Source organism: Acanthochromis polyacanthus, chromosome 4 (assembly GCF_021347895.1).
Source record: "Acanthochromis polyacanthus isolate Apoly-LR-REF ecotype Palm Island chromosome 4, KAUST_Apoly_ChrSc, whole genome shotgun sequence".
Classification (NCBI taxonomy): Eukaryota; Metazoa; Chordata; class Actinopteri; family Pomacentridae; genus Acanthochromis; species Acanthochromis polyacanthus.
The window spans coordinates 41115933-41133234 of NC_067116.1; the positions used below are offsets into that span (position 1 = coordinate 41115933).

General features: G+C 40.2%; 1 protein-coding gene across 1 annotated transcript in view; it reads right to left on the minus strand.

Annotated features, from left to right (window-relative positions):
- Positions 1-316: 316 nt before the first annotated feature.
- Positions 317-17302, minus strand: part of atf6 (activating transcription factor 6) — a 35151-nt gene continuing 18165 nt past the window's right edge. The window contains exons 11-16 of the mRNA XM_022203808.2: positions 15832-15927; positions 15650-15752; positions 14733-14803; positions 13733-13844; positions 9904-9988; positions 317-2175 (exon numbers count right to left, since the gene is read on the minus strand). Coding sequence (XP_022059500.2) covers positions 1979-2175; positions 9904-9988; positions 13733-13844; positions 14733-14803; positions 15650-15752; positions 15832-15927 — 664 coding nt within the window. The 3' untranslated portion in view covers positions 317-1978. The remainder of the gene's footprint in view (positions 2176-9903; positions 9989-13732; positions 13845-14732; positions 14804-15649; positions 15753-15831; positions 15928-17302) is intronic.

Here is a 17302-nt window from a genome sequence, read left to right on the forward strand (position 1 = left end):
GAAAATGTCTTCTTTGCTTGGCTAAACGCTGAAGATCTCGAAGTGGCTTTAATTATAGTATACAACAGTTAATTCAATTGGAATACTGCAAAGTTAGAAGGCAACGAGGCAGGAAAGGACCAAAAAGAAGAAAACAAATACAGACATACAGGGGTTAGCTGTTAAAACCTGTAATTTAGAATACTGTTAGTGCTTGTAAATAGAGTTATTATGGTAGAAAACCCCCAGAAACAATCAGTCTATTGTGCTTGATGAAGAAAAAAATAAAATAGTTCAGTTTAGGATTTCCCCCGACAGACCAAAACGTACATGCAGGTATACTTAGACAAAATCCAGTGTTTATTTTGGTTTATGCACATAACAGAATACCAAAAAACAAAGATTTTATTTGTTCTTTTTCTTTGTCCATAAGTAGAGCAGTGAAAACATTGTGGTGAATCAAATATAAATTTCAAACCAAAAGGAGGTGGAAAAAAAGACTACACACAAAGAGAAAGCTTGGCTTTAAACACCACAAGGTTTCTGAGCAATTTTTATGGGCATCTGTTGAGCTAAAACATAACCATCTGTACTGAAAGAAATGCATTGTAAGAGAAGAATATGTTGTTTTACCAACATACACAGGACTGGCCGGAAATAAGAAATAGATTACTAATTCTAATCATGTATAATTTACTATATAATATAATTCCCCCCCCCCCCATTTATAGACAGATAAAAAAACACATGAACATGAGGCATTTAAATCCAGAACTGAAGTTTCCAGGTTCTGCATTTATAGTGCAAAATTTGATCACAAATTAGTACTAAAATCCTAAATGGCATAACATCCCAGCAGGCTGGAATTTCTATGAAAGTTTACCAGATACAACCAAGATTTAGCCTGTGGACAGAGAAGTCAGTCATGCAGTGTTTTGCACCGGTGTTTGTATGTCAAACATCTGCCAACTGAAAAAGAAATACTGTAGTTTCATATGATGAAACATGCAGAGAAACTTATCTGGAACAAAATTTTCTAGATGTCCACTCAGTGTACTGACACCAAAATCTCCCAGTACTAACAATTACTATGCATTTCCTTCCTATCCATCGTTTATTAATATATATATGTAAGATATAGCTTTCTGAGTTTTCTGTTGTCGATTAGAATGAAAAGTTTCCACAAAGAAAATATCAAATATTTTTGACATCAAAAAATTGCATCAAACCACAGAAGTGTACTGTTACATAATAATAGAAATAAATATGTACAGTATCCACATCTGTTCAGGAATATACGTGAAACACAGTGCAAAGACCCAAAAAAAGGAAATCTTCATCGATACATTGCATGGAATCCTTAAATTGATCGAAACCTGCCAACAACATATTAGTGGTTAGCTTTCACAAATCACCTGACTTCCTGAGTTTACTGAGTGCTGCAGGGAATTAATCCGGCATGTCTTACTATTACACTAATAAAATCCATTTGTTTAGAGAGACAGAGAGCTGGAGGCGATTAAAGCACTCCATTCTGTAGCTAAGATACAAACAGAAACCTGTGTGCTTCTCACAAATGTACTTTGATGGCTTTAATAGGTGTATATGAATTTGTTGTCTGAGCTCTGGCTCTACAGTTTGTCCAGGAGGAGCGCCGTTAGGGGTAAAAGTGTTTGTGTTATGATGGGGTGACTCAGGGTTCAATGCTCTGCCCCCTACCGCTAAACAATTACCCTTATGTGGGACGTCTGGGGTTACAGGGAGAAGTCAGCGTTGCCACACAAGGAGCTGCTCGGACCTTATTACACGCCACTACCGGATATCAGCCTCTTTTAAAGAATGCGGCTGAAGATTTGAGCTTCTTTTGTATTCTAATGATGTCTGCAGAGCACAATCACAATCGTACAAAGTCAAGGGGAGCAGGCCACATTTAAAATATTAGTCCAGAGCCAAAAAACTGAGGTGCTTTGTTAAGGAGTTACAAAGAATGCAAGCGATCTTAAGCAGACCCCATGAGGACGCCGACGGGAGGAGCTGCCTTGTTGTCGGTTGGGGAGTGCTGGTAGAACGTGTCCGTGTGGTTAACCCGAAGCAAAGGTGGGATGCTGGAAGACCTGATGTGGAGGATCCTGGTGTCCGTTACCTCACAGTCGATCTGCATCATCACCTCAAACTCTTTGTCTCTTATGATGCTTTCTGCGACGACAAGAAAGGAAGAGGAAAGTCGTTAGCTACTGCAGCTTGACTTTTGTTTTTCGACACAAGATTTATTCAACTCAAGACACAAACTGCGCCCGTTATTCATCACCATTACTGACAACTTGTTTAGTCAGTAAAAGACGTGAACAGACATTGGATTTTGGGAGTGTAAGAAGTATTGTTTGAGACGGTGGGAGAACCGCAGTGAAGCCTGGGGTGGAGGCTGGTTTACAGATGGAGTCCAGAGGTGAGTCACACACTGGATTTCTCCATCGTGGAGATAAACAAAACAGCTCTAAACAAGAGCAGAACATGCGAATGGGAGAGGAGAAAATAAGAAAGTCTGTGGGGGACAGAGAGAGAGAGAGTGATCACTGAGTGTGAGTCAAGATCCTTCTTTTTTTGTTTTTTTTTTGCTCAGAGATGAAAAGAAGAAAGTTGGGCACGATTCAAAGAAAGTGATCGACGCAGATGAGTCAGATTATTGTGTTTGAATGAACTCAGCGACCGCAGATGGTGTACAGTACGTTATCAAGGATAAATGCTGCATGACTTCACAGAGTCATCTCAAGGTTCAACCTGCAGACAGGCAATTCCTTTATCTTGGAAAGTTCAGACTGAGTAAAAAGACAATGCACTTGATACTGGAGGGCCACAGTTTGGGGTTTACTCAACCAGAGGAGAGAACATCCTTTAAAGTGGACACTCTTTTAACATGTTCAGGGCTCCTTTGTGTATTTTCATTAACAGACAACTTAGAAAGTTGTGGCCTCCTTTGTGTGTCCATAGCGTTCCCCATATGGTGCACACAAGTCCAACACTCGGTTTTAGTGCTCTCTTATATGACCCAGAAACAGAGCTGTAGGCATCTTTAAAATGCCTGCACGTTGTTTAAGTCTTTTTTTCCAGACACCGGTGCAACACATGCGTTTCTGCAGCAGGATATTCGGAGACGTTTATTTAGAGGCAGAGAGAAGCTCATCAGATTGTACCGAGACCATACAATACTTCCTGCTGCAGCTGGAAGAATCCACGTATGTTCATCTCATTAGACGTAAGTAAAGCAGAGAATGACTTCATCTACGGCTAAGCTTCCTCTTTTGCACCTGCAGCTGAACAGGGACTTTTCATATGGTTTCAGTGCTTCAACACTCATCTCTTTAACTTATTCTGTGGTCTGGATTTAAGTCTTTGTCACGCTATGTCTACCTCAAACTAGCTTTCTTCCTCAAGTAGAGCTGGATATGGATTTATGAGATCAAAAATGACCCTTTTCATCTTCAGTTCAACGTTTTGTCACGACTGCAGGTCAAACTAGTGACTCTCAGAAGCTGTTTCTAAAGTAATCATGTATGAATACTACATTGTTCAAGTGGGTGTAAGAAAAATCAATCATTGCCTCTCATTTTAACACTCAGAATCATGATTTGGGAACGACAACTTTAGCAAATTTCATGACGCAATGCAAAATTCTACATTCATACAGTGACATTTTTCAGCATTACAGGCCCTTGAAGTACATAAAGGTGAGGCAGAAATTTGCTCAATTTCTGTCTTTTTCCAGCATTTTTGAATCCTCATTATTTAGCCTTGTGGAGTTTTCAAACCAAAACATACTCAAACATATTTGATCTCATTTTATTTAAACTCTTTAATGGAATATCTGTGTAGGGGTACAGAGGAACATTTCCAGCAACCATCACTCCTGTGTTCTAATGCTACATTGTGTTAGCTAATGGTGCTGAAAGGCTCATTGATGATTAGAAAACCCTTGTGCAATTATGTTAGCACGTGAATTAAAGTGTGAGTTTTTGTGGAAAACATTAATTTGTCTGGGTGGCCCCAAACTTTTGAATGGTAATGCAGGTCAGGTAGAAACTCTTCTTCCGATTTGGTTGCTTTTATATGGAATGGCCCAAATGAAAAGTTATATTTATAAGCATTAAAACACATTTTCCCCCGGTTGAAGACACTCAGGAGTTTGACTACTCCAGTGCTACTTGGTCTTGTATGACCAATAGCCTAGATTAGCTAATAATAAACAGATCTTTCCAAATATTAAGCATTACAGTTCTCCTCTTAGGCTACAGCTCAACAATGTTTCATCATTTAACCTAAATTATCAGTTTTGGCCATGACAGTTCCTGTTCACCAAGAGTTGATTTCATATCTCTTCAAGGCACAGATGTACTTTGAGCTAAATGCTAAAAACAATGCCAACACGCTGATGCTAAACAAGTGTATTCACTGTGTTCACCACATTAGTATTTGTTAACTAGCACTACTATAAACATGAATTGCAGCTGGAGTAAATAGGAATGTCATTAGTTGTGCAGTTAGACTTGAAATTAAATTATTGCACCCCATAATCATTTTCTAAGTTCACAGTAATTACCCTGCAGTGTGTGGGCTGTAATCTGCAGCTTTTTCCAAAGTGAGGACTCACATTTAATATCCCACTCTGTTTATATCCATCTTTCACCAAATTACCAAACTGTCTAACTTGTATTTAGCCAACTGCTTGAGAGGCCTGAACAGTGGAAGAGGAAACACACAAACACACAGGCTTCAAACAGCAACTCTTTGAAGACGCTGCCAAATCCACCGTCCCGCCCTGCGTGGTCTTATTCTCCCTTTTACTGGTGCCATCTGGAAATGTTCCAGAGAGTTTCAGCGACACAGTGAGCTGGTGCACGCTGATAAAACGAACAATGCCTGGCAGCAGTGCATCTGAGGAAACCTGAGAGCGAATCGCAGGAGGATGGTGGCCGCCGCACTGGAACAAACTCTTTTTTTTCCTCTGTACATCAGAAAGGAAGGAATTCATCCGCTAGTGTAATCAGAAAATTGGAAAACATGATTTGGGTCACATAACCCATAAATCCAGCTCAGTCTAATCAAGTAAAGTCTGTCTTTTATCTACAAAACTAGAAGACTTTAGACAGTGGAACATTTTTTTCTGAATTGGAGAATTTTGGCACCTTCCAAACAGGTTTTAGGTGAACCCTGACAATTTTGTAAATTGAGGTTTGATTTACTTTAGCAAAATGGCCATTTTTCTTTCTGAAATGGTCAGAAATAACTGGAAAACACAGATTACTGTCAAACAAGGTAGCACAGACAGTCTTTACTGCATCCCAACTGATCATGCTATCTAAATGGTGGGGTACGCTCCAAGAGAATGCACAAGCCAAAGGCTGAGTAACCAAGAAACGGTAATTATAGAATTAGTAAAAACAATCTTGCAGCCAACTAAAAGGAAAAAAATCTGCAGAGATGCTAGATAATGACACTTAAGGTTATGACAACGCAGCTCGAGGGAATACGAACCTGAAAAGTACTTTTTACTGCAAATCAACCATAAATTTAACTGTCATTATGGTGTTAGGGGGACATTCCAGGTTAGTAGGGTTCATCCTCTGAGAACCACGGATTCCACAGTTGTTGTGATTCAGCTGCTGAGCCATGTAACTGAAGCTGAAGTATGAGATAGATTGATAGATAGCTTTTCATCCCTTTGGGGGAATTCAAGCTATCCAGTCGTTCACACGTTACAGTAAAAAAAAAAAAAAAAAAAAAAAAAAAAAGAGGAAACCAACATACAAATTGTGCTGGAGAAAGAAAAAAGGTATACAAGCTGCTGGTATTTACAATAAAAGTACAAAGTTGCTATTAAATAAGAGTAAATACGGTTTATACATAGAAAGAATGATGTGCTTGAGCCCTCATAAAGCAAAGATTATTGGGTTTACTGCACAGTTGAAAGTTTACTGTGCATGACCAGCAAGGGTTAAACATGTGGTTTGCTAAGAGTGCACTCTTTTCCAGAGCACTGGTGGGGATGTTCTGTTTAGATTAAAGAAGTAGGAAAATCTGTCCTCCGAAGCCCGTCTGTGGAGTTGAGCTCTACCTTGAACCGTCCGGTGAAAGCTGCCTGTTAGCTACAGCATACATGTGCAATCTCAAGAGAAGTAAAAATAGACCGCAGCGTCTCGCACGGTCGATCCACCTGTAAGTGATGTCATCCCCGAAATATTCCTCTCCCCCAAACACGTCGCTTCCACTTGATTGAGCTACTTTCAAACTCCGGCGATCATTAAATAAACACACCCTTCAGCCCCTTATAAGGAGACACCGCCGAGGCCAGTTTTCAGAGCAAATCAACCAGGTCAGAGTCAAGTAACTTTAACAGAACCCCTGAACCGTGGACACGCAGCGAGACAGAAACAGATGACGGCTCACATCATCTGTTTCTCCGGTCTCTCCGGTCCACGTTTGGTTATTGACCGAGACAGACCAAACGATCACTCCAGATTAGCAGAGCCTATCCACGTCCTCCAGATGAAAACCATTTAGTGACTGGAGAAGGAAGGCATTCCTGAAGGAGAGCAGCAACTATGAGCTGGAAAGAATTATCTTCCACTGTGGAGCAATCGTGCTCCAGAAAAGAGGACGGCGTTTCTCCTTTTTTTATTTGAAGCCGTCACCCAATTCGATATGTACATTTGCACTTAATCACTTCAAGGTTTCAAACAGAGACACCATTAATCTAAAATGCTACTTGAAAGCTGTCATCTGTGTGTCACATGGAGCTTTAAATGTGAAAAGAAGGAGGTAGAAAGAGAGAGTCATCACTATCTTTTGCTATATCAGCCTCCGTTGGTTTGGTTTTTAGCACTGTCAGGCCAATAAGGAACCACCAGAAGAAGCAATTGTGGTATCTCCTAACATAAAACTGGTGTTAGCTCTGTTTTCTAAAGAACACCACATGATCCAAACCACATATTTGATTCAAACATGCCTGAAAACAGCGAAGACAGTGTTTTAAATTTGCAACTCTCTGCAGGCATCCATGGCAGATGATGCAAATCGAAAGACCTCTCCCTCAAGAGCAAATGAGAATCTTTGCAGACCTGATGTTTCTCCATGAATGCCACCTTTGTTTGGTCATTTCAACAATTAGTTGAAAAGGAGGTCTTGGATTTCACTATTTACTGCTATTTCAATGAGCCATCTGACCAGCACGGACCTTAACATTCCTCCCTGACAAGGCCAACCAAGAACAATGTTTACCTTCATCAATCTTCATCCAACACCCCTCTCCCAGAAAAGAAAAAAAATTCTCAATGGCCACATCTTCCCTGCTGAGTAAGAGGCTCATATTCCACTGACTCACTCCTCTCAGGGTTGGTTGAAACACTAATCAAATCAGTTGCTGGTGCTTTGCCACAGACAGACTTGGAGATAACGGAAGAATAACTTCTGAATAAAACGCCAGTTGAACCGCCAATAACAACAACAGGCTTTTTTCCGAGTTGCTCACGCCCTACATAAACCCTCCTGATTTCTTTCGGTTCACTGTATCCAGACTTGGTGAATGTTAGGCCACTTGATAATACTGGTTTTGGAAACAGGCGCCTTCTCTCCACTGTAACCTCCCATGACCTGAATTTGACAAACTGTACTGATAATCCCACAGATCTGAGGGCCATACAGAAAAATTTGGTGAGCTCATGGAAATCAGGAACATGTGTAGACTTTAATAATTCATAAAAAATAAAAGAATTTGGCAACCAATGCACCAGTGGAAGATTCTTTTGTGATCAAATGTCCAGATAGTGAGGCGTGCCTCATGTATGTGGATGTTAAAACGCTTCCTGGGGGGTTGTTTTTGAGGGCGAGCGGTCAAGTAAATGGGTGACTGCTTCTCAAATGGACTGATAAAAACAAACCCCCACAACCAAGCCCACTGCGGCTGCCACCCACTATGACAAGCTGTGGACAGCAAGTACACCTTTCATAAGTAAATAACGTTAGATGAGCTGTGTCAGCGCTCCAGAATGTGAAATGGACTTGATTTTTGCTTGAAACTAATTTGACTTTTCATCACTAGCATGCAGCCATTAGTGGACACTGGCAGTAAATGGACTGACTGATGTACTGAAACCAATGTGTCTAGATTTGCAAATTAGTTCACGGACCAAGTAATGTACTACTGGCTTCCTTTGCTGAAGACTAATTCTACACTGATCACTTTGTTGCTAAATTACTGACATACAACTTACTTGCAAACTCATGCTTCACTGAACTGAAACTCAAATTCTATATTTTTCCAATACTGACCAGAAAAGTGAAGCGTAAAACCTCACACACACTGAAAAGCAAACATCAAAGTTGCAAAATTTACCTCGCCTACAGGTGGCAGATGTTCCAAAGTCGCAAACTATTTCTTTCTCTGCCTGTAGGTGGCACAACTTAAAGTGGAACTTTGGATGGAACTACCTGGCTAGTTTTCTGGATTCTCAGTGCTAAATGCATTCCTTGTCCTTGTTGTTAAAAATGGTTGCATAGAAAATGGATGTAAAGCCAAAAATTAAAGCAATCTACTGTATTTGCTCAAATAAAAGCTGCTAGTAGTTTAAAACTTGGTCATGTGGTTTAAATTAACGAATACAAGCTGTGTGACAAAAACATAGGTGGAAAAACTCTTGGTGCTTGCCGTATTATGTGCATCTGTATTTAAACCTTAACTTTGTTCTTCTACTAGCATGATTTGCACCTTATTTTTCCTAATTTTTCTTCCATGTAATATGTTTATCTATCTAGTTCTGACAATCCACTGTTAAATGTTGTTTCACATGTACCTGGCATGTTTTACAGAGTTCAAACTGATACAATAGTGGCTCCTGATCCACTTTACTTTGTCATCCTTTAATCCTGTCCAGCTGTAGCTGCATGTGGGATGCAAATGGAAATGTTGCATAATAGAAGCCCCTGTTAAGAAATGTAGAGTTTCTGTCCAATGACATGCTGGAGGGCATAAAATTTAAAATGGTTACAGGGAGTGTTGGCTTTGCATTTGCAGTGTAATGCGGTAACGTTGACCGGACAGAGCAGATAAAAACAAGGCTGCGTAACAAAATATGAGTTATTACACTTATCAAACAGAGAGAATCAGAAGTAGAGACATCCAAAACAAGCCTGCTTTGAATAAAAGCCAGTTACCTTCTGCTGTTGAAGTAAATAAAAGCACCAGTTGGTATTTCTGAAAATACGGTGATGAAGACAAAGCTGTGCCCTTTTTGGGTTTTAAAGTCTGCATAATGGCATGCAATAGTGTTTTTCCTTTACAATATTATATTCTAGTATAATAATTAAAATGCTTTAATATATTTTTATAGCAGTACTTCAAATAAATGAATGGCCCTTAACCCTCAACGTCATTATTTTAAACCCAAGATCTTATAAATTGTAGGAAAAATAAAAAATAAGGGTAAAAAAGCAAATGAAAACTGCTTTTTTTGTGTGTGTGTCTGTGTGGTTGAGTCATTATCGGTTGCTACAAGTAGCTGCAAGCATTATCAGAAGCTGGAAGACAAAACAGACTACACAGAGCAGAAACCCAGTCCTAAATACCAGATACCTTTCAGGCAAATAAAATATAAAAAGCAACTCTAATTTAAGGTGAACAGGAACCCGACTCTTACTTGCAAAGATGTAGACTTCAAAAACAAACACCAGCAAGGAAGAAAAAAAAGGATCAGCATCACCTTAATAGGCTTAAAAAGCTTTCTATTTTGGTCTTACAAGTTTCTCTGGCCATAAGTAATGCATTCTTGCAGGGAGACGTGTTTCTCAATCTGCTCCCAGCTTTGCCTTTCATCCGTTACATCGTGTTGACTGACCAAACTCCCCCAACTGTTGTGTCTGTGGTGCAGCGCTTACCATTTATGTTCATGGCTGGCAAGACCACAGACATCTTGGGTCGCCTTCCTTTATTGTGGTTGGTGGCAGGAAGTAGGAGATGATCCTGAGAACAAAAGCGGAGAGGGTCATCAAGGGGAAAACACAAATCACCGTGAGGAAAATAAAACGGTCGGCTGCATGTGTGTGTTTGTCGATCAAGGCTCGGAGCTTCGTTTATATCTGGAGGGACTTGCATCACCGGCTTCGGCAGCAGATCGATGATGTTGTGGTCATTTTGGAAAGCAGGCGGGAAAAAGCACCACAAAAATGCATGTTCTTAACTGCTTTAAAGAAGAAGAATGCTCACAGATTTCCTAATTCAGACAGCACAACATTTCCTCTTGTAGCTTTATGCATACAGGTGGCAGCATAAAGCAGTAGTTCTTGGCAAGCATTTTTTCATGTTTAGCACTTTTCACGACTATTTTTACCAATACTTTTACTGTTGGCCATTTTTTTAGGATAATTAGAGCAGCAGAAATGACCACAAAAGTGTTTCAGCTCTTACAAGTGTGCAGATAGCTTTAGTGTATCCCATTGAGTCCTGCAGTGGAGGAGAACGCATGAACACATGTGATTCGGATTAATGCCAATGTTGAGCTGTGAATGAATTTCTACATTAAATTAAAACTAAAGAATCTGGAAAAGTGACAAGCAAAACTAATTCAATAAGCTCAACCACCACAACCAGTGAAATTGTCAAAATATGTAACCGAATCAGTTTTCAAAGGCAAGAAAATGTATCTTCACATAATAATGGAAGCAAACTTGTGATCAAACTCACAGAAAAATAACAAAAACTAAAAATCAAAGCAGTGCAGGCTGAGATCTCTTGACTTTTAGTTCTAATTCCTCGGGGCTAATTAATCAAATTTCGATAAGCTCCCTCCAGAGTCACTGAAGATATTATGCTACAAGCGTTGAGCAGAGAAATTGCCCATGACCCGGTCTCCATCATCATTACAACTGGAGCATTCTGTGGCTTACCAACTACCAGGAGACCCACTGAAAGCAGGTTAACTCCATCAAACTTTGCTCCCAAAACTCACCCTGAGCGAGATGAAAAATGAGGGGTGTCAAGGTGACGACAGACGGAAGCATAGACCGAAGTTCGGAGGAAAAATTACACCGAAATGAAAGGGTTTTTTTGTCGTCATGGTAAATAGGAATGTTCTTCATATTGTGTAGTAATTTGTATTAAAATGACACAAATATGTGATCCACGTGTCTCCATTCGCAGTCTTTCATTTTGAATTAAGGGTCTGGTTTATGCTCATGGCACTGTGAGGTATTAAGGATAATGTGCAGGCCTCCAAAGGTGGAATTAAATGCTAAAAATGAGAGGGTGGCTGCGATCGGAGGGTGGAAGGAAGAGAGGAAACCACAACGCTGCTCATCATCACGAGACCGGCGAGCTTGTCAAGTTGACGTAACTGCTGCCGCCATGACTACAGGTGGATTTCACTTATTGGACGCAGTGAAAGCAGCCCATAGGTGCTAAAACAACACGAGAAATGAAGCAAGAAGAAAAATGACGGTAGGCGGTGAAACAGTCCCGTGTTTTTTTCTCGCTGAGGGTTGTTTTTTCCATCGCCTCACCTCATTTCACACCTCAGCCAAGACACAGGTGTTGATGAATCTGTGGAGGGGCCTAAACTAACCTTGACCTAAACATGACCGTTTCTGAGTGTGCAGCATACTGTTCAGAGAGTGAGCTCAGCTGCTGGAGAGGGCAGAAACAGGCCATGATGAAAAGTATTTTTGCCTACGGGGACAAAAGTCAAAATTGGTGGTGATTGGCTTTAAAATACAAACAAATTCCAAATTTAATCCAGAGCTTTGGCAGTCTTGTTATAACATCATACCGACTGGAACAAAAGAACAACAGCACACATGCTGTTGTAGACACACACACGCACCCTGAAACCCAGGAAACAAAATACAGGCAAATAAACTGACTGAGAAAAGCTAATAACGGTCTGTGAGAATTAAAAGGGTCACAACGAATAACAGACACGTAATCTACACTCTGTCTGTTACCGATCACTGCTTCTTTTTGTTATACTGACCCAATTAAGCAAACACAAATATTAATATGTTGAGTTGTCAAAATAATACATTAATTAACACACATTAATCTTTTGTATTACCCCTGCAGGATAAGAATGTGTAAAAATCATGTTCTCGAAAGGTTAATCACTGTAAAAATCTAATTCTGAAAGCTTGGAAGCTTGTAAATGTTTGAATCGCTGTGTAGAGGAAGGTTTAATGATAGTTTGAGGAGTGGATATTTGGATTTTCAAACAGTTTCCTACGCATTAATTCAAATAAAATAAAGCACACCTTAAAAATGTAAGAAAACCACAATTTAAAGAGACAATTATTACATCTTTATAGAGCTGAAAGACCTCACTGAAAAATTACCAAAGCAAAAAATGACTCAGTATCTATGATAAGTCAAGGAAATTACTTTCATTTCGACTGTTAGGTAGACAAAATGGTAAATAATAAGACCACACCTTGTTCTTTTACATATTTTGATGGAAATTTTACAGTATTTTAATCAGTAAAGGTTAATTTAGTTAACTGAGAAACTTTTGTTTCTCAGTAACTTTTGTTAGTTACTGCCCCAAATCCACATGTGAAAATATTCAGATGTCAAATAATTATAAAGGCATATTTTCCCTCCTTTTTGTCAAAAGTTGAAGAAGATCAAAGTCCAGAAATGATTAGATAAAGCCATTTTCTTGTCATGCTTTTTTTATAAACCTTTTGTTATTAATTTTACTACTTTTTAAGGAACTTTAACACCCTCACTGGCCATGCATCACATAGCTAATTCAAACTAAAGAACAGCTACTTGACCTGCAGAGGCCTTTAACTTGGGAACACCATAGTTACCGTTGTCCCTGCCATCTCCATGACAACCCAAAACCAAACCTCTGTGACTTGCTTGGTCCCCAAGAGGTCTCAACCTTTCACCACAAGCTTCAAAACTCCCACCACACCGAGTAATCCTGAGGGTTTAGGAGCTTGACATCTAGAGGTCCAGAGTGTGATACGAAATACGTTTCTGAACACTGGCCACGTGTGTTTTTGTTTAGAAACATACAGCAACATGTCAGAAAACAGCAACAGATGATTCATCTTCACAGAGCTGTTTGCTGGCTAACTTAAGCATTTTTCAGGTACATGCTTTGAAGTTATTGTGTGTTTTATTGCCACTGTTTAGTTACAACAGAATAAAAAGCATCCACAGTAAAAAAACAAAATACAAAATGTACAATATATATTAAATGCTACCTATTAAGCAAACTCTTTCTAAATATTCAGGATTAAATGTGTCAAGAGAGAAAATGAAAAACGCATTCAGGTTCTCAAATGTGGAAAAAATGAATTAAGGCGAAATAGATTAACATTTGGTCATACATAAAAATTTAAAACATGGTGTTGGTGATTACCAACGGAAGAAACTGGACGAGAAATGAGCAGTTACACCCTTGGGTGTGTACTTTTCATCTGCTCCCCGATCCCTTTTCCTCTCACATGAAAATTCTTTGTTGAGGTTTACTGCATACAAATCATGATTCATAGGTTGCTCGCAGTGTAAGTGATTACTCATTTTTTATGACCAGTTTTAGACAAATCGAAATCTTATGACAGATAAAAATGGAGTTAGATTTTATTAGTGTTGAGCTGTGAATGAAATCTCCTCTAATTTTTATTAGTTTATGTGATCAATTTAACGTCTGCATCAGACTGTATGTGTGAGCCAGCAGCCGCTTCTAAGCCGAAAGTTAAAACTCACCCGACGGAAAGACACGACGTAGAAAGTGTCGCCGCGACGATTGAGCTCGTCAAAGAAGTCACTGTAGGTGTTCCGAGGTGCGTAGTAAACCTGCAGCTCACTGCCAGGATTCCTGCAGAAGTCCAGGGAAATATTCAGGAAAATGAGGACAGACACCAGGAATCAACGCAATATTTCCTTCAATGCAGCCCACTGATCGGGTGACAAATACCAAGTGTTTTATGGAGTAATATGTATTACATTTGGCCACTTTTATGTAGATGATCAATTTAAGTCTGTGATTTACATCCCATTCATATAATTTGACAAATAAAACACACCAAACCCTGCAGCAAGAAAAAGATAATTCAATTTAATCAGTCACTGAATGAAAGTGTCACACTGATTTGCATCTCAGTTAAGTTTCTTAGTTCAGTTTTGCAACACACTGCACAGTTTGTACAACAACATTTAAGTACAAAAAATCCTGCTTGAAAATGATTTTTGGTTTACTTTCTCTCTTCATTCTGGTCAACCCAGGACCCTGCAGAGGTTAACTTCAAAAAGGGCATTTCTCTTTTATGTCTTGTAAGATCTGGGCATTTCTTATCCAGACTTACAAGTCAAAAAATAAAAATAAAAAACTGCCAAAAAAAGCTATTGACTCCATCTGTCTGATATAAACTGCACAGTGGAAAAGGTTCTTACTGGTTGCCAAACCTCTAAAGCAGTGCAAAGGTCGCCCTTTAAAATCAATGCATCATAAATCGATCGTTGTAAAGCCGAAAAAGCCAAAAGTTTTTTCCTTTACAGCTTCATTTAAAAGACACGCTTTGGTCAAATACTACTAAAGCAACGAAATATACAAGTTTATTATATCTGCAGCCACTTTCTGTAATTAGGTTGCAACAAAAACAAAACCCTAAACTCAACACTTAACTGTGTCTGAAAACAAAAATCTTGAAAAATTTTCTACTTATGTGATTTTGACATAAATGTAATGCAGCATGCTTTTACTCACTTTTCCTCAGTAGTTTCTGTGTATTGGACCGTCACAATCTGGGCTCTGTCTGCCTCTTTATTCTCTGTTTTCTGTTGGGAAAGAAAACAACAAAGAGAATTAGCTATGATCTCTTTAAAATCACACCAAGTAACCATTGCAGAGAGCTGGATAAACTCCTGGCAATAGACTTTGTTGAAAACATGAAAATCCAGCATCATTTCAGAATTTCAAGAGATAAACACACACAATCCAGCTCCAAGTTTTTCTCCTAATAAATCACATCTAGTTCAGAAATTTGAAGGCTGTCATGGAAAAGACTCAGGTGGTGACTCACAAGAGCATGTGTGTGATTAAGAGAGGGGACTGATTTACTCTCATAAGGCTTAAACTGTTGTGTTCACACGTAGAACGGTTCAAATGAGCAGATGTACGATTAAAAAGCTGTATCGAGATCAGATGACAACGATTTGGTGTTTCACATGTTTGCCTAGTGTGATGTTTTAAGACTAAAATGGCTCAACACAGGTAAGAAATCAACACGTTCTCGCTTTCTATTTACAGTAATATGAAGAATGGGTTTATACTCACTGGCCAGCTCTTGGTAGACTGGACTTGCTGTGACAGATTTTGAAAAAAATGATGGAAAAAAGGAGCAGGGGGCACTAATCCTACAGCTCCCCTCTAAGTGTTATGTTTACTTTCTCAGCGCTGCCGGATTAAAGTCAGCCCAATAAAGAGAAACGAGAGGCAGAAAAAGGGAAGGTGTGAGGGGAGGTGAAACAGTGGTGAAAGAGAGGCTTCGGACTGCCAACAAACCTTTAAACTGAGAGTAAGACTTTAAAGACAAAAGAGGTTTCGGTTGTGCATCGCCAAGAATGGCTGTCATAAAACTGGCCCATTTGATATGTTTTCCAAACCATGCTGCTGTGACTTACCAGAATGGTCCTGGTGTTTTTGTGGTTGCTGTTACTCATACGCCTGGATTTGGTCTGCTGCACTTCGTGGCGGTGGACCCAGCCCCTCAACTCTTGGGTCAACCTGCCAACAGTGATTTTGTTAGATATGTGGTCTAAACTGGTTGTATAGTAGCCGTACGTTCAATAAATGCATGACTTACTCCATGCACTTGGTCCTGTTAACAGGAGGCTGGCAGCGGGGATGTGATCTGAGAAAGATGGGATCCTTTACCACCATCAGAGCCTTGTCCTCGGAGCTAAAACAGAATAAAACACACCCAGAGGTTGTTACACGAAGAAGAAAGTGCTAACTTTACTAAGCTTTAAGGACGCTCTGAATTCCGTGTAAGAATTTTAAATAGGAATCTGCTAAAAATATTTCCCCACATGTTGACAATATGCTCTGAATGCAGAGGGAGAGCCAACACGGCCGCCTGCCCTCTGCTAAAGGTGAAATACCCAGAATGGTTTCGAGCAAAACAGCACCAAAAAAAGACATCAGCACGGCTTCAGTGCGGGAACAATTACAGTAAACAACCGTTGGTCACCAGTGAGTTGAAAGTTTGCTCAACATAGTGCAGAAGCGGCAGAGCTTCGGTCGCTGAACGTATGCACGATAACACTGACTTGCATTGAAGGCGGAAGTTCAAATCCTGCTCATAATTCTCATAAACATGCTACAGAGAACTGAGCAATCCCACCCGGACGATGACAGATGAAAACAACAACCCAGAATCCATACGGTGGGGTTGACATACAGGCTTGATTAGCAGCACCTAGTATTGCATGACTTTCCTCCTCGTGTGCCACTCTGACTTTAATCACAGGTGTTGTGCCTCCCTGAGAGTGAATGACTGCGTTGCTCGAGGTGCTGATGTAGACTGTCCACGGTCTGGGGGTTTGTTAAGAAAAGCCACCGGCGTAATCCCTCCCCTGGGCCTCCCTGATGTGAGCCAACGCGCTGACTACACCTCATGTTCTCGACTCTAGGCGTCCTGGAAAAGGTTCCACTGGACAACACGTCAGAGCACAGAGGTCTCATCATAACTCTAACTGAGGGGTCCATATTAACCTTCCAGCACACACAGCTTCCTGTTCGGTGGAAGCCCAAGATTAGGTTGCATATCTCCCCCGTCATCCTTCTCTCGTTTGCTGCTGTCGCCCCTTTCGTAAAGGCTAATGTGTTCCTTCCTTCCTGCGCTGGTTTAATGCTGCTGTGAAACCAGATAGTCCAGATGAATGGCTTGCATTAACGTCTGACATACCCTACACAGAGATCTAACACGCAACACGGGCCGACAATGCCGCGGAGACACCAGATGCTCCGACCACCTTCCAAAACATCATCTTCGTGACATGCAGGTTCAGGTAAAGCCCCAAACAGGAATGTTATTGCAGCAATTTACAAATGTGACCGCTGGGCCTCGAGAGCATTTAGAAAAGAAAGAAAAATATATAAACCCTTGAAAAAATAACCTGTTACTAACAACATGAAGCTTGATGTCAAACAAGGCCTGACCCCAATTTCCCACCTTGTTACTCAAAATGCAAACGGTCGGCCGACTAGCCAGAGGCCTGGAGGCGTTCAGAAGGCAGACGTTTGGACAGAGCTGGTAATCAGCTGGCTGCGTG